Genomic DNA, 27,643 nt, shown 5'->3' with positions numbered 1-27,643 from the left:
TAAATATAATCATGTAAGAGTTAGTTATATCTGCTTACCGGCCGGATACTAAGGTTATCTAGGTACACCTTGCCGGGTATCTAATAATAATATATAACAAAATAACTTCCAATTTCACTCGTATATAAATATAAATATAATTTATCCCCGCGCGGTATACAATATTTTACTCGTGTGATATTTAAATTGAATGCAACCTTGCAGCGGTTCCTAGTAATCTGGTGTCATTTCGACATAACTATTTTGTGTTTAATAAATATCATCACGGGGCATCATATTTGGTCTTCTGTGAACAATTTTTCTTCTAAAAAAAATAGAACAAACTTTCATCAAATGGGTAACTGATATTTTCTGTAGAATTGGTGTGCAAAATATACTTAGGAGAGCTAATTTTTACATTTTCTCATATTCATATTGGAAAGTTCCAAAAATATAATATGGTATCAATGGTACTATTATGGTAGCATAATTATCGTTTTACTAATTATTAAAGGTTATTAATATAAGGATGATATTATATTTTGTTTGAATTAGCAATAATTGAATTTAATTACTTGGTGTCTTTATCTATTATATCTATGACCTCTCATTATAACGCTCATTGTACAAATTCTCATTATTTGGAAATTTATTATGTAAAATTTATAAATTTATATATTAAATTTCGTTAGAATATTCCTTAGAAACTTCCAATATTCGGGTCAAAAAAAAAAAATTTCCTCACTTTTATTATACGGATGTCGGATACGGGATAGCATATACTCGTATATATCGAGACACCTGTCGAGAATAATATTACCTATCTATGCTAAAATCACGGATATAGATACTATAGTGTATCTATAGCCGTGAATTATATTATAGTATTATACAGTCGTTGGCAACGTGTATGCCGCGTAATTCACATTTTCAAAAATCCGTCGGTAGATGGCGCGCGCGATTGGCAAAGACGTCGGAATCAAGTCGGCCGGCAGAGCAAGGAATGAAGGAAATAAAAATGTTTTAAAAAATACCTCCGTACCTCGCGAACGTGTCCACGCATCATCATCCAGCCGCCGCCGCCCGACCGCCGTCCCGTCCGTTCGTTCAGTTTCGGCACTACTCGGCGTCACCACAGTCGGACCGTCCGTCGTCGTGCTTCGTACCTCGAATTCTGTTTAATTTAACTGGTATATTGTAATAATTATTAATTATAACTGCCGACAGTTTTTTTTCTTCGTCACGCCGAGCGTGTTGGGTGTCGTTTTTTGCATTTTTTGATAGTGAAAATAAATAAGAATGTGCTAAAAATTACAGTTATGTTTTTAATGTTAATAACAATGCCATAAAATAACATGATATGCCGCGACGACGTGAGGAGGTACCCCACACCTGTGCCATGTCAATAATATTGATAACGGTTTGATAAAGAAGAGTATCGGAACGTCAAATATTTTTATGACCGTTTTATTGTCGTACTAAGAGCTGTTGTTGTTTTCGAGTAAAATATCATAATTCCCGATCGACCGTCTCATATCCCTGACGCTGGACAATCGGACCATCAGCAAAGCCGACACGGTCATCGTTCAACGACGCTTTGCGCACCAGGTAATAATGATAATCTTATAAAAAATTATCTGCTACCCGTAAACCAGCTAGGTGTGTATTTCGATAGGTGCATCTATCTAACACAATATTCGCTACTGTATAATTTATAAATGAGAGTAGAGACACGATTTCGGTCCAAAATCTTGTATGCGAACATTGCGAACACACTTCTATTAATATTGGCTGTAGTTATATGTAGGTATAGTGGTATTTTTTTTTATTATTACGTGACCCAACAAAACGATAACGATGTATTATAAAAAATATTTGGTAACTGATTTATGAGCGGAAAACTTATAAATCGTTTATAATGTTGAAAATTGTCTTAAAACTTATTGATAGTACTATCTAATTGTTAATTTTGGTTGAAAAGAGAATAATACGAAATAATATTTGTTACTATTAACAAAAAGTTTACCATCCATAAAAAATACCTGAGATTTTATTTTTTTAATTTATGCATATATTTCACATTTATCTGTGACAAATTTGGATTAAGTAAATTAAGTGCATTTATAGAATCATAATAAGTAAAATACCGCTTAAATAATGTAAATATTGAATAGTTAAAATTATAATTAAAAGATTAGTTTATTTTTGGTCATCCTTGTCACTTTAAATTTTTACCTAATCCCAATGAGGTGCTAATTAAACAATTGAACAAAAAAAATTTCAATTTAGCACGTTAAATATTACTTAGTGTAGAAAATCTATATAGAAAATAGAAATACAATATTATTTACTGCCCATTTGAGAATAGGTATATTTTAGTCGATTTAACTATGTCAAAAATTGGATTACTTGTTTGATTATGAATATATTTTTTAATCTAAATATGTACCTATGCACTATTCTATTTGCACTGTTGTTCTATTTAGTAAGTCAACAATATGCCAGGACTTGTTAAAAGAACACTATCCAGTAGTTCAATTAGAATATAATAACAAATTGTTTGTGTTTCTACTACATTTAATTCATTATCTTGATAACTATATATAAGTTTTTATTTCATTGATACTGATTATAAATGTGTTATTGTGGCTGAGATTTATTTTGGAAAATAATGTTCACTTTTTTACTTAGGATATAATATGATTTGACCATTTAATTTGAGATACATTACTCATTCATAAAATTAAATATTTGGACTTGATTTAGCTAAATTAATGTTAATATGAAGTACCTAATGTTCTAATTTGTATTCTAGTAACTTAACCTTTTAAATTATATCTTTTTTGTGAATGCTAGTTAGGTACTTACTTCAAAATCTCCAAAAACTTTCATTACATTGGAATGTATACACAGGTGTACAATGAGCAAATAATTGAAGTATAACTAAGTAGGATTGTATAAAGAAGAGTGTGTGCGCTGCATTATTTATAAATAGTGTATTAATAAATAATAATCATTTAGTATTTGTATTTAAATATTATTTATTAAAATACCCGTATTTATACTATTGTGTTTAGTGTGATGTATCATATTATATACTTAATAAATTATTTTTGAATTTTATTGGAATAAAAAACAACCTGTTTACTCTTTTACAATATTTAATTATTATTAAGATTATCCTGGATTAGCGTTAATAATATACAATTTTGATAATTATTCTTTTTCAAACAAAAATTATAGGTAGTTAACATATAGGTAAACATAATTTATATTGAATTTAAATATTAAAAATTATATAGAAAATATTATATTGTTTATACAAAATATTATATAACTAAAATTAATTGTACTTATATTTATGATTTATGAATCTATTTTGATTAATTTCCCGTATAATTATGATAATTAATATATTGCTCGAATATTAAATAAAATGATTAAAGATTAAACAAAATTTTTTAATTGATTCAATTTTAATAACTGTTTTAAAGTAAGTTCCAAATAAATTAATTTGGGAATTTTACAGTTATAATTTCTGTATAATTAGTTAATAACTAACTGTAACATTAACTATATGTATAATATTAGTTTTATTTCTATTATATTTAAAATTTAAATAATCATTATTATGTGTATGCTTTTGAAAACAATCAATAAGGTCAACACTGGTTTGTAAAAAAGAAGACCTACAAAACTTTTGCCAATTGAAAGGGTATCCCCATATTAATAGTTGACTTGTGTAAGACCATACTTAAAGTTTCTAGTCTGATAAAAAAAAAAATGTATATAACAGCCATATCACATTAACCCTAGTTGTTTGTATTAGCCATTGCTGATGAAGACTTAGTGTCTTAGTCCAAATGTTATAGGTAGAGGTAGACATTGAAATAAAAAATGAATATTGTTATCATTAATTGGTATCTTGGTACCAATATAGTTATTAACACGTGCAATATCATCAATAAATTGATCTGTATTAGCACATTTTTTTATACATTGATATAAGAAGAGGCCTCTTCATATACACTAGACTGGGTGTGGCCTAAAGGGTCAAGGACCAAATATGCTGCAAGCTAATCAGCATTCCACCGAGGATCATATATGATAATATTCTTCCTAAATACTATTGATACTATCTAATTTCTAATAAATTAAACTAATGTTATAAAGTTAACCATTTATTTAATTAATCAGTAATATTAATTAATATTATTACATTTATTTAGGAAAATACTATTTATTTGTTTTTAGTTCATATTTATTTAACTTTACTATTTAGTAATCACATAAAATAATTATATTATGTAAATTGTTTTTCTATTATTTTTGGTGGTCCTAAAGGCCAAACCCCTTAAGGTGTAATTAGTTTTTGAAATCAATAGCTGTTAATATTTTTGTAATAACTTATTCTTACAAGTTCTAATTTTTTTTATTTTTCATAATATTTTGTAAATAACTGGTATATTATTATATTACAACATATTTTCTTTAACAAAATATATTTCAATTAGGGACTAGGGTTATTATAATTTATAAGGTATCACTAATTATTATTTTTACTTCTGTTTCCCCATTACGAATACGATTTCTTTCCCCCTACTTTTGCAATCATGAAAACCGAAAAGTACGTTTTGTTACATAATATTGGGTTTGGTTTGGTTGACAATTATTATTATGTTAGTTCTTCTTATCTAATTACAATTTACATTATTTTCGTGAAATTTTTTATTGTCTAAAGATTTCCATAAATATATGGTTTTATCTTTCATAGAAATGTTATTTTTATTTGTTAAAATCAGAAAAATATTTCTTAATACGTTTTATGATAGTCTGCGTGAATTAGAATATTTTTTATAATTAATAAGACAAGTAACGTTCATTTTTTTTTTATTCTACAATTTATCATAAACTGACTAAATATTTTGAACTATATTTCTATTTTAATTTATATTTACTTAATTTTGATGTTGGTACCTATAGGTTTTCTTTTAGAATTTTAAAATAGATATTTTAATCCCGCTATTAAAGGTGAGCATTAATTATAAATCAAAAATCTCCATTTACACGGGAGGTATAATTTATTCTAGCGTATTACGTTTACATTTCCGTTATCATTTATATTTTATTATGAATTATGTTATAGATATATATAATATATTATATTGTATAATACCGGTATACTTTGTTAGTTTGTTACCATTTCAATTTTCGTAGTTTATTTAACAACGGTATGTTTGTTTTCTCACGATGCATTCCATTCCGTTGAGTTTCCTTTAATGTCTATCCGATGAATTATTAGTTAACGATGTTTATCTGAACTCTACGGGGAAAAAATATTGAGATTTAGTTATATTACAAAATGTAATGTTTTATTTTTCATAATTCCTATAATATATAATATATATAATAATATGTACTTTCTATGAAATATAGATATTAGATACATATATTTTTAAAATTATGATTTTTATGGAGTTAGGATCATTTAGTGTATTATTCTCTCATAGTTATTGATAATAAACTTTTACGGCGTCATTGTTTATATAATACTTTAAAAAATATTGAAAAACGTTGGTCTTTGGTCGTCATTGAATTTTTTTTATTAATTAACAATACATTTAATCTATCTTATTTACATTAACCTATATTTCCGATTTCGGCTGCAATATATACATTAATGTATATTATGTGTAATATATAATATTATATAACAGTTTTTGCAAGAGTTTGATGTTTGTGAACATCCCATTAATATTTAACACTGACCTACGTAAATTAACCGGAATATAAATAATGCCTCCCTCTTAGTGGCTATAATAGTATGGGTTACTGGCCAGTTCTCTGCCTATATTATGTTGATTTAGACTAGTACTAGTAAATAATACACAAATGATATCATTTTCAATAAACTCGTTATTTAAATAGCTGTTGTTGCACCTATGTACTACATAACTATAGGTACCTAATAATACTATATGTAGGTTGGTGATGACTTTTCGACTAGAACAAAGTTATAATTTATTCACAAATTTACAATTGTGTAAAAAATAGGAGCGTGAATTGTAATAATCGTATAAACAACTGTATGATTATTAAGTACTGCCTAGTGCCTATAGTAGTAGGTGGCGTCACGTAGTTAGTAAAATATACATTTAGCGCACTACTAACCAAATGTTCTAGTACTGCAGCACTACCAGTACCAATACGCAAAGAAGTATCGCATAAAAAAATGCTGACGGTATATCTAAGTTGGCCGTAAAATTATTTTATAAATTGAATCTAACATTATGTTAATAACTAATAAGATATCGTAATGTCATTTTGATTAGGTTTATTTTTGATACACTCGTGAGTATCTAGGTATTTATGTTATAAATCATAATAGATGTTCGTTTTGTTTATTTAAATCGAACTCAAGCGTTCAAATTTTAATTCGTTACCTATTTTATATGTATAAACGCGCTTATGTACGTAATATTTATTATATTATGTGATAGTGTCTAGAAAACGTACATTACACGGACGTAGGTAGGTAACCTCCGGTCTGTCCGGTCCTGAACATTGATATCGTATTTAATAGTATTAAATATTAATAAATAAAAACTTGTTATTCTTGCGCCGTTCAATATTATATTAAAAACGTATCAGCAATACCGTCAAGTTACGATCGTTATTATTATATTGTGTTCGTCCTACCGCAATGTCTCCGGTCGTCATCGTTTTTGCGCTCGGTGGGAATGAATGAATAGAATTGAATATGCCATCACAATATTTCGTGCGGAGAAAAGCTACCGTAGTACCGTACCCATATAGCATAATAATATTAACGGTCTAATTGCCAAATGACATCATTCGTTATGATGATGATGATGATATTGTGTGTTATGTATTTATGTATTACCATATGGAGAAAACGATTTGATACTTTAGCTAGTCAGATGGCCAAGAATATTTTAACACACGTGTATCAATAATGAATAATATCTATTGATTCCTTTTAGGTGTTCGACGTTCGTTACACGTTAAAATTATACTAATATACGTTGTTATGCTCACCGTTACACCGTACACAACGAATCGCGAATAGTAGTACCTATGGTATATTACAGAGGTTACATCTTCGGTTAATGTATTCATATTTCTTTTTTTTAATCATTTTTAAAAGCATACTAATAAAATTCGAGCACGAACAATAAAATAATAAATAAAAAGAAACTTCGTAACACTTAAAAACTGCAAGATGTGAATAAATGTTGAAACGTTTTAAAATTTAAAATTAATAATTTCTTATTGAACCCAACATCTACATAATATAATATAATTATTCCACTTCACTGTTAAAACTTTAGATTTAAATTTGTCATATTTATACAATTTATCATTATAAGTGGTTATTAGCTGCATAATTGTTTATCCCTCACTGTGTAGTATGTTCTTTGGAAATAATTTATTTTATAATGAAGTAACTAATGATGACTCGCTATCAGTTTCAAGTACTCTGAATCATATGTTATTTAGATAATGCATTAATTGAACTTATTTTTGTGTCTAGATAAATATCAATAAAAATGTCACATCACAGTGATGACAATATGTTAATAGCAAGTAGTGATTCGTTTTGGGAACCCGGCAATCACAAACGCACTACTAAACGTATCGAAGATGGCTATCGGTTATGCAATGATCTTATTACCCTCATACAAGAAAGATCAGATATTGAAAAAGCATACTCTAAGAGCTTAAAAGGATGGTCAAAGAAATGGAACGAAATTATTGAAAAAGGTCCAGAATATGGAACAACAGAAGCAGCTTGGAAGGGTGTACTAGTTGAAGCTGATAGACTTTGTGATTTGCACATAAGAGTCAAAGATGACTTGTGTAATGATATAATGCAACAAGTAAAGACGTGGCAAAAAGACAACTATCATAAGGTTTGCACATCAGTACATTTTTATCATACACATAATTTGTTTTTTACTTGATTATATTAGTAGTATTAACTTAATACAAAAATAAAATGTGATGGTACATTTTTATGCGCTATTACTCATTCAATTTATATTGTTTGCTTTAGACTGTTTTACATATAAAAGAACGAAAAGAAATGGAAGAATCATTTAAAAAAGCTCAAAAACCTTGGTGTAAACTATTGACTAAGGTTAACAAAACAAAAATTGAGTACCATATTGCATGTAAAGCAGAAAAATCAGCATCAAATCAAGAACGAAATGCATCTGCTGACAGTTCCTTATCTATGGATCAAGTAAAAATATAACTATTGATATTTCATTATTTGATTAATTAATATATTTAATTAAAACTCAAAATCTAACTATAATTATTTAGGTGAAAAAAATGCAAGACCGTGTAGCTAAATCGAAAGAAGAAGTGCAAAAAGCCAAAGAAAAGTATGAAATGGCTCTACAAGAATTAAATGCATACAATCCAAAATATATGGAAGATATGACAGTTGTATTTGACCGATGCCAAGAAACAGAAGCTAGAAGATTACAGTTTTTCAAAGATACCCTGTTTACAATACACAAGTGTCTAAATGTTTCTCAAGACCCCGTGTAAGATATGATAAATTTATTTATTTTGATTCCAAATTAAGTAAATTATTATTTTTTAATTAGGTTGCCACAGATTTATGAAGAGTTTTATCATACTATCAATAATGCTGATCATGAGAAAGATTTACGATGGTGGTCAAATAATCACGGTGTCAATATGGCTATGAATTGGCCCTTATTTGAGGTTTGTAAAATTACAAAACAATTATTAGTATTATTGTTTGGTTATTTTAACTGTAGCAAGCCATTTGTGATTTATTTACTAGATGTATATATTATTTCTTTTTGGTTTTGCCTTGATTTAATTTTTAATAATAATTGTAGTTAAGTCAAAAAACTAATTTGTGTGCATGTGTGTTGTCGTGTTATTCTTCTATAGGATTATATAGAAGAATTCCGGGATATATCCAAGGGAAAAATCAAGGAATCTATACCTGCTGGAACAATAACATTAATCAATCAACGATCAGTCGGCGAAGATTTGCATGTAAATGTTAGTGTGCATTTTTTTCAATTTTTTGTTTACTTATTATGTATTAGTTAGATTATTATTAGCGTATGAGAATAATACTATATTACTTAAATCTTTATTAATAATATTAACTTGCTTTTTTTTTTTGTTATTATATTTTATTTATTGACATTTTTGTTTATTTGTGATCTTTTTAGGATTTACATTCAACTCATCCAAAGGTAAATAGCAAAAAGCAAACTGTTACATTATCACGATCAGATGATAGTACTGACGATCATAAGCAATCTACAGAAAAATCAAATGGAACAAAATCGCATCCTATAACGTGAGTTACATTATAAAATATATATTTCAGTTAAACAAAACAATTATTATTTTTTATAAATGACACCTAAACGTCGTGCCATTTAGATTCCTAATGAAGGGGCCGTGCACCGGACCTTACATACCTGTGTTAATCGGTAAGATCGATTACACATGTTCCATATTTCCTTTTGTATTTAGAAATTCCTTTTAATTTGTAGTGTCATTAGATACAATTAAGAAACCTTACATTTTATGTTATTGATATAATTCTATTTTTATTAAGCTAGTGATTACTTTCCTGATTATTATTATTTATGTTTTTTTTTATAATAACTTTTTATAAATTTAATAGCAATGGAGCGTCAAACAGCCAAACGCCGGACTCAAACCCTTTTGAGGAGGAGGAATGGGATGAAGAAGAAGGAGTTGGTCCCGATGGTGCGCTTGTGGACAACGGTGAACCCGGTGTACCTGTAAAAGCTCTGTATGATTATGAGGGTGCCGAAGCTGATGAGCTTAGTTTTAAACAAGGTAAAAATAAATAATTTCAAGAACAAATTGAATAGATTATTTATTTTTTTATCAAAATAAATTAGTTGTAATTACATTTTTATTTTATTTTATAGGAGAGTTATTTGAAAAATTAGAAGATGAAGATGAACAAGGCTGGTGCAAGGGACGTAAGGATGGTCGAGTTGGATTATACCCAGCCAATTATGTAGAATCAGTATCATAAACAGAACGATTAGTTTTAAATTTCAAATAGTATGTATATTTAAAAATGAAAACAACAATGACATATATGGACTAATATGTACTATGTCTGTTCCTCTGCCAAAAAAAAGATGTTGTGATCCAATTAATATTTTTGGAGTATTGGTTGTTTTTAATTTAAATTGTTTGTTTATTTATATTTATTTAATGAAAAAAAGTTTATTGTTATATTGAGGGAACAATTGGTAGATAGAAACAGATATTTTTATTTGAAACAATTTTTTTTTTCTTAATACTCCATTAATTTTAATAATAATTTATATACTGGCATTATCTACTCTTATCAAATGTATACTAGAGAAATATGTTAATAGTTACATATCTACTTGAACAGCATTTAATTAAAATCAGTAATTTATTATTATTATTTACACAAAGGAGTGATCAACGCATTGAGCATTGAAAGTATGTTTTAAATCAAGATTTTATGGATCAAATCAAAATCTGAATCAATAAATTGAATAAAATGAATAGGATAAACAATTTTACTAAATACTTTTTAGTATAATGCATAAAGAACAATTAAACAATTGTAAGTGTTTAATTACTTTATTATTGAGCCAGATAAAACATGTAGTTGAAAATATTAGTCAATATTTAACTTGATTTCAATTAAATTATTTATTTCCATTTTGTTATGTTACTAATTTTATTAAAATACAATAGTATCTGTTACTACATGAATGGTAGGCTATTGTTATTTTCTTAATGGAAATGTATTATTGATAATGAATTGTTGTTAATTGTATTTTTTAAAGAAACATACTAATAATACTTATTATTTATTATTATACAAATATTAATTTTGCCATTAGATTGTAAAAAAAATACTCTGTTAACTATTTAATATTTTTTTAGTTATGTTTTGTACATAGAATATAATATTAATAGCATTGATTCATGTATGATTTAATTCTAATTAATTAATTAAATATTGTCACATGTATTAATGTAAAATTAATTAAAAGTAATACTAAAGGTGATTTAAGAAAGTGTCAAGATCAAAGACCAAATATATTATACGAATAAATACTGAAAAAATTTATTGGAATTCTAAACAACAGTATATTATTGTTGATAATGGAAAATTATAATAAAAAGAATATGTAACTATTTGTTTAAATTAAATAAAAAAGCTCATTTTGTGTCCTAGGTTCAAAAATATTATGTAACATATTTCTTTAATGATACATTTCAAAAGTTTATTTCCCTATTGTATATTTGGAAATAATACAAAGGAAATAGAAATAATTTTTGCTATTTTTTTTTATAGTCGGTATATTTTATGATGTTTGTATTTTATTTTATAAAATCAATAGTAGTTATTTACTTTACAAATAAAACAAAACAATGTTGCTGATTTTTCCCATAACCAACTTAAATTTTGATTATTATCTTTTTAATATTTTTCTCTAAAGTAATAATTTTATGTTCAACATATGTAAAAACAAAACAAAAATCAGAAAACTTGCAAAAATAGGTAATTTTTACAAAGTTAATTATAAACATTGTGCGTGCATTTATTTAATTAAATATGTGGACATAATATAATTTATCTTTCGATAATATTTCTATAGACCAAAGATTATTAAATATTTTTAATATCTCTTATAATATGTTTTTTTTTTATACATTAGTGCAATTAATCTCATATGATTGAAAGAAAATTACTACTGTTCTTCTACCCTTGTATTAAGAAAAAATGTGTAAACATTATTAGTATATTATGATCATTTTTACAGCAACTTATTAATGAACATTGACCAGTTATGAAATTAAATGATTGTCAGGAATTACTAAGAGGATAAAGTACTTGCATGTGCTGTTTTGCTCATACATAACATGCAAATCTATGTATCAGATTCTTAAGACCATTTATTTATAGTTATTATTAGTCAAATTTGTAGGGGAGAATATAAACTGTGCTTAAATACAATTAATAGCCAGTATAGCAGTTTTGTTCTAATATTCATTATAAATTTATTGTAGTGAGAATTAGATACATATGTATTTTTGCTATGTTATTTTTGTACATAGGTGGGCATTAACTACTATTAGTTCATTTTCTAATTAACTTCAGAAAATAACTTATAACTGCATACACTACTTCTACAAAGTTACATTGGCTGTTGAAATAACTTTTGATTTTTCTGTTTATTTAAAAATCAAAAATATTTTTAGCTTTGTTTTATTCATTAAATTACTTTATACATGGATTTGTAAAAGTAATAATCTAATACTTTAGGAATAGTTGTAATACTATAATTTTTGTTATTTAATGATAAAAAAATGTTTATTTCTCACTAAAAATTTTGTATTTACTTCAACTTCATTAATTATATTAACTTTCTAACATTGTGTGCCATTCACAGGCTACAACACACGTGGGTACAATATCCTTTTAATGTTAAAAAATTATGAATTATGATTATCACTGAAAGCATTCCGGTAAGTTTATCTCGTATACACATATAAAAAAAGTTAAAATATGTAACAGAGTAAATTGGAATTTGCAATTCATATTTTATTCCAAGGTCATAGGTTTAACTTGATTATGAACAAATGGTAGCAATGTAATACAATCTCAATAAAAATTTGTTGTGATTTTTTTTTTTTTTATTTGTCCATAGTATAGTTTAGAATGTTTAGATTAGATAAAACCTCATACCTAAAACACAAACCTCAAGTTAACTCACGTATTACAGATTGTTAGTTCTTAATTATAATTAATTTAAAAAAAAATTTCTTAAGACAAATTTTTCTTGTATTGATGCTCTATTATCCTCTATAGTCTATAATATTACTATTGTAATTTAATCTCTTCTAGATTTTAATTTTTAGAAGTAATGAATGTATATATAAATACATTTAGAAAGGAAAAAATATTTCAAATTATTCTTACTTAGTTATGTCAAAAAAGAAATAATTTTTGAAAATATTTTGGTGTACCTGGGAACCTGGGTGGAGGACCTAACCTTGGATTTTAAAATTCAATAACTGAGCTTTACACTTAGCATAATATGTTTGTAGTTTATAATAAGTGTTTGAATCGAGAAAAAATTAATAGAGGAATGCAAATATTAAAAAATGTGTGTATCTGAATATTTAAATGTCTTATTGATTAGGATATAATTAGAAAGAGTATAATTGGTATTTTTTTAAACCCAAGAGAGATTGCCTCCCCTCAATTATTCATTTTTATACACAATATTTGAAACAATTTATAATATTTTACAAAGTATATTTAATTATCAGTCTTACTTTATATATTATATACATGCATGGATTATGTATTCACGTGCTTGGCAAATTTATGGTACTTAGTTGAAATCACAACCGAGTAAACTTCTAATTTATTTACCATATCATATAATTATAATAACTTATAGTACTAAACTACTAACCTATATAAACTGCATCATAACTATTCATCATGAATTAAATATATATTTACTATTTATTTTAATTCAAGCTTTGCTACAAAACATCTTTAAAACAACTAAAATAATACTCAATATTATAGTATTGGAATATTTATGTTTAACTGGTTTTTAGAAATATCACATCATAAAATTATAACGAGATTTATTCTTTTACCTCGTTTAATTAAGTGAAGAAATTCAATAAATTATCTTAATTAATACATTTTGTTTTCTAGTTTTACTAAATAATTAAAATATTATATAAAGCACTTAAACCCTGTCAATGAAAATAGTAGGTACCTATATAATATAAATAGTAAATAATTACAAAACTTAAATGAATAAATTACATTGTAATTGAGCGTTTCCTACAAAACATTTATATTGTAGTATAAATATAAAAAAAATCACCGTGGACAACAACGCATACCAAAACAATTAAACCAATAAAAAAAAGATCAATAATTTAATAGTTACCCCCTAAACATTGTTTTTTTTTTAATTTATAAAAATGTGTAAAACCAAATAACATAAATTCCCCAACAACATGTTAGACAGACCAAAGATAAAAATATGTTTCCTGCCATTGTTTCATGTATTCTAGGAAAGGGCGCATTAGTGGACCAACCAACGGCACAGAGTTAACAAACCAGTGTAGGAATAAACGGATATGTTTTTCTGAATAGTTCTCGAAGAATGGTGATCTCACAATATACATGGCCAAATTTAATGATCGTTTTGACAACACCAAACGTTGCTGAGGTGATAGATTTTTTAAAGACTTTAATCTCTGCAAACTAAAACACAGAAAAATAATAATTACAATCGAAACGTTTTGATTAAGTCAAATATTTGCAAGTACTGTTCATCAGTTAACACAACTATTACCTAATATATTCAATTGTTATGGAAATCAACCAAGGCTTCCATGATTGCTCACCAAAAACACACATACTGCCCAAGTGAACGATTGGTTTCATTATATACATTGTCTGAAATAATAAAACATTTAAAACCTTGATTATTACTGAGCAAATAGTTTGGAATATTTTTTTAGATTTAAATTAAATTAATTGATTTACTAATTAATAATGATTAAAAAAAAAACAAAAATGTAAAAAATTCAGGGTATGAAAATGAGTATTACTACACTCAACACCTTTTACACAGCAAAATGAATAAACTAGTATTTTTTTATTACAATTATTTTACTATTTTATTTTTAATATTCCCAATATTATTAATTTCAAACATGCATGGAAATAAACGTCAAGAGATAATATGATTTATAACAGTGGATTCAATTGTTTATAAACGACCTTAATATATAGGTAATTTATACCTAATTAAAAGTTTTCCCATGGAGGCATGGAACCCACCCCATTACTTCATAACATATTTTTAACATTAAACACATAAATAATTATTATTCATTGATATATTTTGAGCCATAAATACGATTGTGAATTAATTTTATATAATGTTGTATGTTATTGAATATTTCCTATTCTCAAATCAACAAGAGTATATTATGTATGTATACTTCGTGCATTTTTAGTGAATTAAAATCATAATTCTGATTATTATTGTAGTATCACACAGACACTTGAGGTTGGTAATGATTAAAAGTTGTACAAGACTAAACTCTAAAACCTCTCTTTGAAAATAGAATTTAGCCTGTGCCAGACTATTATAAATTCATAACGATCAAAGATGATAATAATACAATAATCATGTATTGTACTACGTTGTACCTCTGCCACGATGTGTCTGTCACTCAGAGTCCTGCCGGGAATGCCTCCGAGCTTGTCTGCCCTTGGGGGGGCTTCCCACGTGCGTCGGTTCATCGGAGGGGCTGAAAATGGAAACGGAAAACAGTTAGTATTGAGAGCGTCATCGATCACGTCCATCCAAGTCGGGTCGAAACCGAACGGAGTACGAGAAATCACAATGATATGATTCGACGACGGCGTATTTTATTGTATTACCATTGTCCAGTTTGCGGATGGTCCGTCCCGACGGCAGCGTTATGACACCGTCGACAGTGTCGTTACATTTGAGCCCCACAGATTTTCGATCCAAAGGTTGTATAGGAGGCGATTCGAGTATGTGGAGCTTGTGCACATGCAACAGGTACAGACGTGCCATGCATCTGTATAATAAGTCGTAACGAAAAGCGTTAATAATACAATATTAGCGTTTATAATCAACAGTACAACGAATACAAATATAAAATATTTTTTAAACATAAGTTATTAATTAATTTTTTATTTATAATGTACTACACAACCTACAGAGACACAATAATAAACTGTTTCCAAGTGGTTAATTTTTCTATATTTTTATAATAATATGGTTTAATTAAGTGTATCTCGCCTAATAATTATTGTATTGTTTCGGCGTTTCCAATAATATTTGACAACGAAACAATAAAAAATAATTAATAGCTGTTATATCCATAGCAATATAATTACAATATAATATTGGGCATGTTTTTTTGTGCGAACTACGAGTGAATTACCCGAAACGGAGCTACTTGCCTACGGAGCAGGCACATACACGGAAAGTCGAAAAACCATTTCGAGGATGAGTGAGATAAACTAATGTATATAAATTACAACTTAAAAGTTATTAAGTTATAATATTATATAAACATAATACGTTTTCGTAGACATTTTTTTTTTTTTTTTTGAGAGGTGGAGTTAAGCCCCAGCAACTCTCGATACGTGTCAGTTGTGTGTCCTTTTGAATACACACTATGGTAAGATATATAAATATAATAAAGGATAAGTCGGTTAAGTTCAATCTCTACAGGAGACCAGAATGATTTAAAAATAGCAGACTATAGCTAATAGCGCAATAAAAATATTATCATGTACTTAATTATACCATTGATTAAACATTTAATCAATGATTATACTAAATAACTAATGAACTATTAGACAAATGACAATAATTATATGTCTTAAGTATAAATATCGATATCTAAAAACGAGTCAATTTTGAACCATTGTTGACATTTCTATGAACGTTACCTTATTTGTTAATAATTTAAACAGGCTAAGATGTATTTATATAATATGTAGTAGGTTGTAGGTGTGTACAAAAATTGAATGTGCTAGGCGTGAGTGTAAGAACGAATATATTATCGAGCAGATAAAGTAAAAAAGAATATTCATAATTCATAATTCATGTCATAACATTTGGTAGATACATCAGTTGATAAACACCTAAAAGGCTAAAACCAAAATGACTACCTACATTTGTCCAATGTAAGAATAACTGAGGATATTTCAAAAACAATATATTTTTAAAACGAAATTAGACATTAATATTATAAATAAATAATAATATCTATAAACATCCCACGTGACGCGTCCATCACAATCATAACTGAACAGTGTTGTTTTGTTAGTCATAAGCGGTAGTACATTAGTATCATTCGGAACGCTCTGTACGCGCTGACAACGGTTTAGATAAGACGAACAATTTAATCAACCGGTTACAACTAACAAGTAACAAGTTGCAATCAGAACAGTTTTGAATACAATTATCAAAACCGTGAATATTGAATTTTGATTAATAGGCAAGTTATTGAATTAAAATTTGTGGTGACCATGTGGTAATAATCTACTAAATATATATATATCGTTTTAATTGACTAACGAAAAAACTATAACAAAAAAAAAAAAAAAAATTGGAAAACTATTAATGTTTAACTTTGATCTTCACAGGTGATTTAAGCTATTAAAATCGAAAGCAAATAAAAAATTGATAAAACCAAACATAACACAGTGAAAACCAACAGTAATCAGTCTTCATATTGATAGAATACAAATCATAATCAACAACTAACACTAAAAATGGCATCTTTTCTTAAATGGTACAGATTTTACAGCCACACATATCCAATACGGACCAATCTCGTTCAAACAGGTATGTAACCAGTATAAGATTGTGTATAGATATAATTATTATTTTCATTACATATGTTAGGTATATTGTTTGGTCTCGGGGACTTAATGGCTCAGAGTGCAGTAGAAAAGCGTAAACCCGATGAAATCGATTGGTTACGTACTGTTCGCTATGCATCTATTGGGTGTGCAGTCGGACCAACACTTACTATGTGGTACAAATCGTTGGACAGATTAGGAACTAAAAACACTATACCAATAATAGCTAAAAAAATATTAGTTGACCAAACGATTGCATCACCAATTATTAATGGAGCTGTAATGATTATGAGTAGAGTATTCAGTGGTGATGAATGGCCACAAATTCAAAATAAATTAGAAGACAACTATGTGAAAGTTATGCTTACTAGTTACTTGGTAAATACATTGAATGTAATTTATTTTTAAATATTTTATCCAACAATTTTTTTTTTTTTATTTAGATTTGGCCAGCTGTACAGACATTTAATTTCTCCATTGTTCCACAACAATACAGGGTTCTAACAGTACAAATAGTTTCATTAGCTTGGAATACATATCTTTCATTTATGAGTGTGGGTGGTGAAAAATCCAAATAATCAAAATATCAAAAAATATATATCAATGCATCTAAGGATGTATAATTTTGTTTATAAATTTAAATTTCTAAGTATATTTAATGTATCATTTGTTGTTTGAAATATATATAAATATATAATTTTTTTTTTTTAATATGAATCTAATATTTTCTTTTATTCTTAAGGTGGAAAACTATGAACGTATAGTTTTAATTTTAGTTGTATCTTACCATTTATGTTATTAATAAAATTGATTGAATCTTTAATTTTTTTTTGTGTACAAATTAAATTGAATTATGTGTGTAGAAATATGAAATAATTTCAACAACATGGACTATACAGCTAAGAACTTTGTATCTACAGAAAACCTACAATCATATAGGTCCTCATAATTAATTGGGGACCTTAACCGAAATAAAGAAACTATGTCTAAGAGGTAAATAAAAAAAGAGAAAGCTTAATAATCGAATAGGTAATTACTTTACAGTCTGCAAGAGTACAATTATAATCCATCGTCCTTTGTTGCCCCATAATTTTTTAGCAGATACTTCTATGAACACTTCGATATAATCCACGGTGGTAATAAACCGCTTGATATTTTCAGAGCTAAATATTTTTTTCTTTCCTTTATCGCCGACTGTTACAGGGTTAGATTTGGCAGTACTTAGTATAATTTGATCATTGAATAACATCATGAAGTTGGACATGGAGTATATAAGTTCGGACAGCAATGTCGAGTTGTTGATTCGACCTGCAATCATGCGCTAAGCTATAGTGAACAATTGGATTACACGACTAATAAACAAAATACCGGCTAAAAAGTATGATATCCATTTTATTGAAGCTTCTAGATCTGTTGTCCGTTCTGGATGTGCACTGACCCAGTTCACGTAATGTTTATATAGAACTCTTAACGTGGGTATAGATAAATTTTCCATTTTATATTAATTTAGTCGTTCGGCAGCCGCTAATGTTGGCGAAAAATGTAATCAGCAAAAACAAAGGAATGTAAAATGTAATTCACAGTACGAATTGTGTATTGTTATTGTACATTTTTTTGAATCTATGTGGTTGACGTTGTTGATTATATAGTACGTGCTGAAGTTAGCAATATAGCCAGTTATTATTGATAAGGAACTCTCATATCAGCGATGGCCTATCGGTACGATGAGTTGCCTATAGCATGCCCCTGACCAAAATGATGCACAATATATAGAAAATATTATTATTATTATTATTATTCAATTATAATATTTTATAAATTAAGTTCAAGCTAACAATTGTCCATTTTCTAAAGGCGAAGCGAATAAATACAAAACAATAAAAATGATTTATAGGTATTTTATTTAACTTTCAAAGGTAGGTATTTAATATAATAGACTCGTGTTACAATAATAAATAAACTTTTTTATAGTTATTTTTACCGAACAAATCTTATGTTCTATTGTATGTTAACCTTTTTGATGTTACGAAAATACATGTATATAATTTTAAATTTATCCCTGGACAATAAACCTTAATCGTTAAAATTCAGTTTTGTTAATTATGTCACATGTTTTCGAATATATTATTTTATTTTATTTATAGTGTTTAAATGAAATGAAATTTTTTTTCTTAGAAACACAACAACAAAAAACAATTTTACTAAAGATTTACATATATTAAACGAGATACGTTTTAACATCATATTGTACGATAATAATAATGTATAATAAAGAAATAAAGGATTTTTATTATTTAAATGTCAGTTGCGTCAGTGCGAAGCATGTCTTCAAAATCAAGCTATACACCCAGCCACCTGTGTATAATTAGACGATCGATAAACTATTGCCGTCTGAATTAGATACATCGAAAAATAAATCGAATACATTATTGGACGATAATTAATAGTCTTTGATTGACAAGAAGGGCGTTGATCTTATTATCATTATTGTATCAGATGTAGAAATGCTCAATAATATTCGTATAACAGGTTGAGCATCAACGTGTGCAGAATCCTGAAACACAAATAATTTCCTTTGGAAGTAATGAATAATAATATAATTAAATTGTTCATAAAAAAAAAACAAGTATACAATATGGATTACGCAATTCCGTTTGTTTAGGAAGCATGGAAAGGAGCCGGTTCAAAAATATGGAACGCTCAAGACCAAAATTGAAATCCTTGAAAGTAATAATAAACCTTAACGACTTTACGTATTATTATAACGTAATTATATAGTAATATTAATATATAGTTATATAGTAATTTTTACTAAACACGTGTTTACGTGTGTGCAAGAAAGGCAATGAAAAACTCAATGCTAATTGTTGAAATGGATCAGTGATATCGGACATTGTAACTGGCGATGCTGCAAACGCTATCCGCTACTCCATATTCACCAGCGTTGGTCAGTGTGTCACATATAAGTAACGAAGTCTTCTCCTGCCTCAAATATTGAAAAATCTATTATCGTATTCCAATTTATTGAAAGCTGATGTCTTAAAGCATCCTGGATAGCGTAAAGTTAGAAAACTGATCTTGGATCATAAAATAAAAGTTAAAACGAGTTATAATTGGTCATAAGAAGAATGAATTTATGCGTGTACACGTTTACTATATGATATTATTATATTGTAATTAGTAATTAAAAATTGATAAACACGCCATTTGCGACAATGAAATAATTTCAACAACACAAATAAATAAAGTAATTATATTTGTTCTTGTATATAAAATAACACTAAAGTTTATGCGTGTTTCGTGTGTAAGACATTCATGTTACCATCAATTACTAGGATTTTCTATACTATATTTTTGTACACAGTTTACTGCTAAATGCTAAAACACCTGTTCATATAAAATATTTGCGATTAGTAAGTTGTCGTCATTCGCACCACGAACGATCGACATTGCAATATGAATTTATATAATTTATAATAAATATTATTATATAACGGTCGTATTTTTATAAGCCATTATACTCGTGTATTATTATATAATACATAATTATCGAGTTTTATAGAGTATCCTGACATTTGCGTCATTATAAAGTCTTTGAATTTAGTATCTATCGTAATAGATACTTAGAGAGTTCTGAAATCCCAGACAAAGTAAAATAAAATTGTTTAATGTCGATGTTTTTACAAAGTACCTTTCTATCTTTTAAAGTCTACTTATTAAAATTGTTTTAAATATACGTATTGACGATCAACCAGATGATTTTTTCAGAACATTGGTTAGTAATTGGTTAATTATAGTAACATTGGTTGGTAATTATGGAAATATTTAGCTACAATAACATAGTTTTTTACGACTGCCATGACATAAATTTGGTTTTGTGGGAGTACTTCCATTACTATATATTATGTAATATGTATATGGGCATTATAAGTGAATACAATAAATATATCACGTTCGCGACCAAAACACACCTCGCCCCTTTGATTTGAAAGGACTAATCGTGGTTAAGTACTATTTGATATTATCAAGTTTGATACCCGATATTACTGCTAAGGAATAAGGATAAATATATATATAAATAAATTGTTAAGAACAACCAATATTGTATTTAATACAATCATTATAAATATAAAAAAGAAGAAAAATTAAAATTTATGAAAAAATGTCAATATTTATTATAACTTCTGTAAATGAAGATAAAATTGTCAAATAAAAAAAATGTACCTCTTCTTTTTCTTTTGTGATTACTGGTTAGATATGTATCTAACACGGTTTAAGATATACCTTAATGATTTACTTTTATATATCTTAAACCGTGGTATCTTATGACAACACATGGCTGACCGGCTTATTCGGCGCAACGTATAGGCAATTTAGCTACATCGCTGTGTAGATCAACAAAGTTATTATAAAAATATGTGTAACCAACGCGTAATATCTGAATACAATAATATAATATTATTATAACGGGTATAATAATTTTATTTTTTGATATCACGATGTATTGTGTCTATATGATTAATGGTTTCAAATTGTGACATAGCGTCACAGAATGTGTATAAAGTTACGTATATTTACTTTCCGAACGGATTTGCATAATATACATCATAATCTGTAATGGTGGCTCATGGAAGAGTTGTATTTTATGGCAGTGGTGCAAAATAATAAAACACAAATAAATATTTGTTATGGATTGAATAATATCCAAATATGTTATATAAAATCGTTACAGTATAATAATAAGTTATTTACTAGTAAGTTAATAACTTATTAACATTCACATTAGCTCATTGAATTACACATTGTATTTTAATATTCACTTTTAAAAATAAAATGTGTCATGAATCTACTTAAAAAAATTCAGTACATTTTTATATTATTTTTTTTTTTTTACCTGAAGAGTTTCAGTTGAGTACCTATTAAATATTTTAAATCTCATGTTCTTGAATTTCGAGATAAATTTTATTTTACATTTGTCCAACATTTAGAGACATAATTGAGTAATCGATGTAATATCAAACCATGAAATATTACACCCATAACATAAAATTATATATTTGTAAAAGGTTTTTTGCGTAGTAGTGGAGATAAAATAACTTAATGTGAATAAACGCCAACGATTCAAATGTTGTACTACTTATAGCAGTTAGTCTAGCAAAATAAACGATACACATTCGTATGAATATGGTCGGTATTTATAGGTTTTAGAAAACAGCGGAAGTTAAGAACGACTCCTGCACTACTATACAATACGTCGTATCGTGTATCACGTCACTTTGTAGCAGATATTTTATTTTTAGTTTTGGACAAAATTTTGTTTAAAATAAATTAAACAAAATATTATACAAAATAAGTAAACAAAAGAATGGTATTGTAACAAAATAGTATTATTGTTGTAGAAAGTGGAGTGGTGCATAATAGTAATATAATGCTCCTGTTCACGAGTCATTACTGACTATTAAGTCATAACATAGAGTCTATTTTTTGTATTACACATTTTAGTGCAACACAAAAACACTCAGTAGCGGTGCGAACTATTATATCTTTTGAAACACAGTAGATATATGTTTTGACCCATAACACGACCAGACTTAAAAAAGGTAAACACATACATTTTTATAACGAATATTTTACTACTAACTGACTTTCACTTTCCTGAGCACCAATCTATCTAACATCTACAAATTCTAGAGTGTTGTGCCTCAAAAAGAAATAAATACTGTGCTACTGCAAACGCGTAAAAGGAGGAAGGAGTTTGCCCATATTTTATTCAAATAAAAATAATCATACGACATAGGTAATATAGAATGTGTTTTAACCTTTATAGGTTATGTACAGTCAGTTTTTGAAATGTACGTATATTTGATTCAGACAAACCTATATAGTACGTATTAGCTGGTAGTTAAAAGGTAGTCTGATACCGTGGTCTTAACACTATATAGTAAACTATTTTTCTTGCCATTTCAATTTTATATTCAATCATTGTAGACAGGCACAAATTGATTTTGCATAAATATTTCTGTTTTTTTTTTCGTTTTTCTCGATTATTATCTATTGTACTTGTAGTTTTTTTAGGGAATTTCTACTTCAAAAATAACCGTATCCCAAAATTTCAACTAGATATAAGATCAGAAACTTCCTTCGAAGTCGAAAATAAGAATATTTTTTTACTATAAAAATTGACTTACAACACATAAATAAAAATATATATAGATACAATAAAAAAAAATACATATATAATAAATGTAAAACTAATTCATTCATGCTCTACTAAAAATCTAAAAAATCATCATAAATATTATTAATTAAATTATAATTTTTATAAAGATAAATAAAATTATGTTATTTATCATATATGTCCTAAAAGCTGATTAAGTACGTATACGGGTATTGAATAAGCTTTAGACTTTTAATAAGAAACCGCAATGTGAATAGTATCTATAAAAGTTGAGAATTTATTGAATAATTTCATGTTATTCCGCTATCCCCTGAAAGTATTTTAACTATAATACGCGTATTATATAATAGTTGATCGTATACAGGCCAAAGTAGACGTAATAACCACTCATCGTTATGGCCATATTAAGCTAAAGTTTAAGTAAAAAAAAAAACAATTCTTATGTGGCGTGTTGGTTTTTATAGGCGTAGGTATATACAAATGTATTTATTGCCTGTATTTGTATGTATTAACTATCAACTAATGCGGTAGGTATAGTTTTTCTTATTTAGGTCGAAAGTACATATTTTAATTATTATAGACGAGTGTCAAATTCACTATGACTGCAGTGTAAATATGACTAAAATTATACGGGTAATAGCCAATAAACATTACTTTAGTATTTTTCTTACTTCAGTAGTAACCTCTACCTTTTCAGTTTTCAAATATTTTAACGAACATATGTAACGATATAATTAAAAATATATTGGTAAGACTATTTAGAATATTCGTGGTAGACGATAGTAATAAACTAATAATAAATAGAAAATATAATATAATCATAAGTTACCTATATTTTAAAGTTTATTAACAATGTAATATACGATAAAAGTAATACCTTTTTTTACTTTTTTTTTTTTTGTAAACATTTTTAAGATGATTAAATAAACGGTCTAAATTCATTTATTTTATCATTAAACTATCGTTTGTATATACAGAAACTCGCTAATCGCTGTATAATCTATATAATGGTTAACTCAATTTTATATATTTAACCTAATTCATAGTTGTTTAAACGAGAAGAATTTTATTTGTCTATGTACTTATATACGTTTTTAAAATTCTTTTAAGACATTTAATAGTTTAATTCAATGATACCTATTTTAAAAATCATTATTAATACACATTAAATATACACTAGAGTACTAGACGCTAGAATCGTTAAGCATATTATAGGTATTGGGTATTTAAATGCGATTTTAAGTTCCGAGGATAATATCTTAAATTAATTTTGATAATATTATTTTGCAGTTTTGATGTAGTTAAATGATTGAGAATTAATTGATTATAATAATCAACGAAGCCTTCAATATTACAGTCTAAAAATATAATATACTAAAATAAAATAATAATGAATTTATACGTTTCTTTTGAATTAAATCGTGGTTAACACAGACATTGTCCTTTACTAACCTCTCCCCCATATTATTAGATTTTAAAAAATGTAAACCCACACAAATTATAGTATAATGGATAATATATGAGGTTTTGAGTGGAACAATAAATGATTTATCATTGAATTCAAATAATTTAACTGATTTATTATATTGTAATCAACTCAATGACTATCAAAACTATACATTAGAAACCTACTGTACTACAGCAGAACAAATTTGTCGGTTTTTGATAGAAAATAAATGAATTCTGAAACCATATTAATTTAAGTAGAATATTGTCAAGTATAAATTATGAACATTACGCATACGCTGGGCATTAATTTTAGATGAATAAAATCGCTAAAAAAAAAAAAAAAACTATACCTAGGTAATTGCTAATATTTGAAATTTGTTAAATTGAATAATATCATATTGAAACACTAAATTTTCTTACATACCTAAAAATATTATATTTAATAGAAACAAAAATTAAGCTGGCAATATATAGGTATACAATGTAAAATAAATTGTGACAGTAAAAAAATGTTATTTTAACAGAATCGAGTTTTTAGACTTTTTTTACGGAGAGACCTGAAATTTAACTACAATATATTTTTAGTAATTTAGTGTAGTACATAAATGATAATATAATAATATGGTTATACATAATTTTACATCATATGAATATGGATCAAATAGGATAGGGTTACTTTATCGCCACAGAATTCACCATAAAGCCTTCTGAAATTTCGGTTTTTTAACAAGCAATACATAGGTGCATATAATAGTTAATATTTATTGTTTTATATTATTCATCCAACATTTTTTGGACTTCATAGTCTCCATGTGGAATGATTTATTAAGCCATCATAAGCAATACGTGCATTATAAACTCAAGCATGCACAACTAATTGAGAATTATTTTATCGTATGGTGTCAATCGAATACGATACGATCAACTTAAAATTATTTACACATTGTTTATTTGTGCAGCGTATAATATAGTTTTCAATAAAACGACTTTTATTAAACATTTTATTATACAAACATAACTTTTAAATAATGTATTTTTAAATTTATTTATTTTTTGTCTCTTACTAATAAAAAATAGGCCACCGTCAACAAACGTTTGACAGGATAAAGTACTTAAGAAATATTGATTTCGATTTTATTGTTTTATATTTTCGAAAATGTATAGCAGTATTATAGAAAACATTTATTGAAAATAGCTGGCACGATTTTGACATCGCGTGACTTTATGAGTATTACTTTATTGCAATAATTGTAATAGGAATGCCAAATGGTTTTAATCTAAAAAAGACCGTCTATTCATTTTACGTATATATTTAATAACTTTATTTATTATCTTGTATTAGAATTTCTTAAACACTGAATATTTTTAAAAAATTGTTTTGCTTTTAACTATAAACTAAAAATCTTTAAAATATTATAATAATAAAAATATTAAAATTTTTAATTTACTTTAATATTACATTGCGTTAATTGAATAGTATTGTAACATATTTTCTTTTTAAATTTGATTTGTCTAAATAAGATAAATTTAATATAAATATACCATTAGAAATGATTTTATTGTATAGTATAACTTAGTTATTTTCGGTTTCTGAATTAGGTATCTACCATCTATAGAGTCTAGACTTCTAAAGTTATGAAACATTTGAGATAATTCATTTCACAAGGGAAGATATATTAAAAAAATGTTTAGATTTTAGATAATTCATTTAGTGGTTTTTACTTTACTTTTAACATATTTTCCCATTTTAAAGAAGATCGAGATATGCGATAAAATTGTTAAAAGGGCGCGTCGGTATGACGGTATACCACATACCTATCTAGATGCTTAACAACAAAAATGTTTAAGCTTACTATGCTATTGGCCTCAATATTAATGTTAAGATAATAAAATAAATATTAATGATGAAATAAATGGTATGATTTTAGTATGATTAATTTTTAATTTTTATAAATATAAACTAGTTAATTTGTGCACACTAAAGCAAATGTTCAAATCATTTATCCTTATTTTGTCGTTCATTTATTAAGTATATAATTTTTTGTCGGAAAAAATAAATATGCGACATTTATACTATTGTCAATACATTTGTAAATTATTTATGCTATGTAGTCAACATTTTTAAAATTTAATATATTAATTGCATCATCATTAATTTTGTATATGATAATAATATAAGAGAAAAAATAAACAATAGCTCAAGAATATAATGATCAATGGTATAGTAGCGGTAGTACTTATATTGTATATTATACTAAACGGTGAACTTTAAACATTAAGATATCTTATTTGACCTAATCAGACACATTTTATCAGTTATTTAAATGACGTTTAAGTATACATGACCTTTTAAATATAAAGTTTATCATCTGTTAATATAGGTAACCTACCACAAGATTTAATAATTTAATAGTCGAATATTGTACATGGTACAGTGTGTTTAAAAATATAGATACCTCTACCTTTATTCAAAGAATATGTACTTGGATTAGTAGATTGGTTTATTTTAATTAACAAAATATATTATAAGC

General features: G+C 26.7%; 3 protein-coding genes across 4 annotated transcripts; 2 read left to right on the top strand and 1 right to left on the bottom strand.

Annotated features, from left to right (window-relative positions):
• Positions 1-1,099: 1,099 nt before the first annotated feature.
• LOC132930204 (protein kinase C and casein kinase substrate in neurons protein 1) lies at positions 1,100-11,223 on the top strand. Of its 2 annotated transcripts, XM_060995940.1 has the most exons (9): positions 1,102-1,587; positions 7,535-7,913; positions 8,057-8,245; positions 8,329-8,555; positions 8,619-8,739; positions 8,935-9,048; positions 9,225-9,355; positions 9,689-9,867; positions 9,963-11,223. In XM_060995940.1, the coding sequence occupies exons 2-9, from the start codon at positions 7,551-7,553 to the stop codon at positions 10,070-10,072; spliced, it is 1,434 nt and encodes a 477-aa protein (XP_060851923.1). In that variant the 5' UTR covers positions 1,102-1,587; positions 7,535-7,550; the 3' UTR covers positions 10,073-11,223. The 2 variants fall into 2 exon arrangements, with proteins under 2 accessions (XP_060851924.1, XP_060851923.1); XM_060995941.1 differs by lacking the exon at positions 8,935-9,048 and having other exon boundaries at positions 1,100-1,587.
• A 2,642-nt stretch (positions 11,224-13,865) lies between these two features.
• On the bottom strand, positions 13,866-19,133 carry LOC132930206 (peroxisomal membrane protein PEX16). Its single transcript, XM_060995942.1, has 6 exons — positions 18,854-19,133; positions 18,523-18,793; positions 15,521-15,684; positions 15,287-15,387; positions 14,421-14,524; positions 13,866-14,329 (listed from the first exon to the last, which is right to left on the bottom strand). Exons 1-6 carry the CDS (start codon positions 18,978-18,980, stop codon positions 14,083-14,085), a joined length of 1,014 nt encoding a protein of 337 aa, XP_060851925.1. The 5' UTR covers positions 18,981-19,133; the 3' UTR covers positions 13,866-14,082.
• LOC132930208 (mpv17-like protein 2) lies at positions 16,955-18,308 on the top strand. The gene is made up of 4 exons (XM_060995945.1): positions 16,955-17,154; positions 17,267-17,468; positions 17,529-17,863; positions 17,929-18,308. Exons 2-4 carry the CDS (start codon positions 17,396-17,398, stop codon positions 18,061-18,063), a joined length of 543 nt encoding a protein of 180 aa, XP_060851928.1. The 5' UTR covers positions 16,955-17,154; positions 17,267-17,395; the 3' UTR covers positions 18,064-18,308.
• Positions 19,134-27,643: the final 8,510 nt, after the last annotated feature.

The sequence above is a fragment of the Rhopalosiphum padi genome, chromosome 4, assembly GCF_020882245.1.
Source record: "Rhopalosiphum padi isolate XX-2018 chromosome 4, ASM2088224v1, whole genome shotgun sequence".
In the NCBI taxonomy this organism is placed as follows: Eukaryota; Metazoa; Arthropoda; class Insecta; order Hemiptera; family Aphididae; genus Rhopalosiphum; species Rhopalosiphum padi.
Note: the sequence above shows the minus strand (reverse complement) of the source record. Positions and strands in the feature narration are given on the sequence as shown.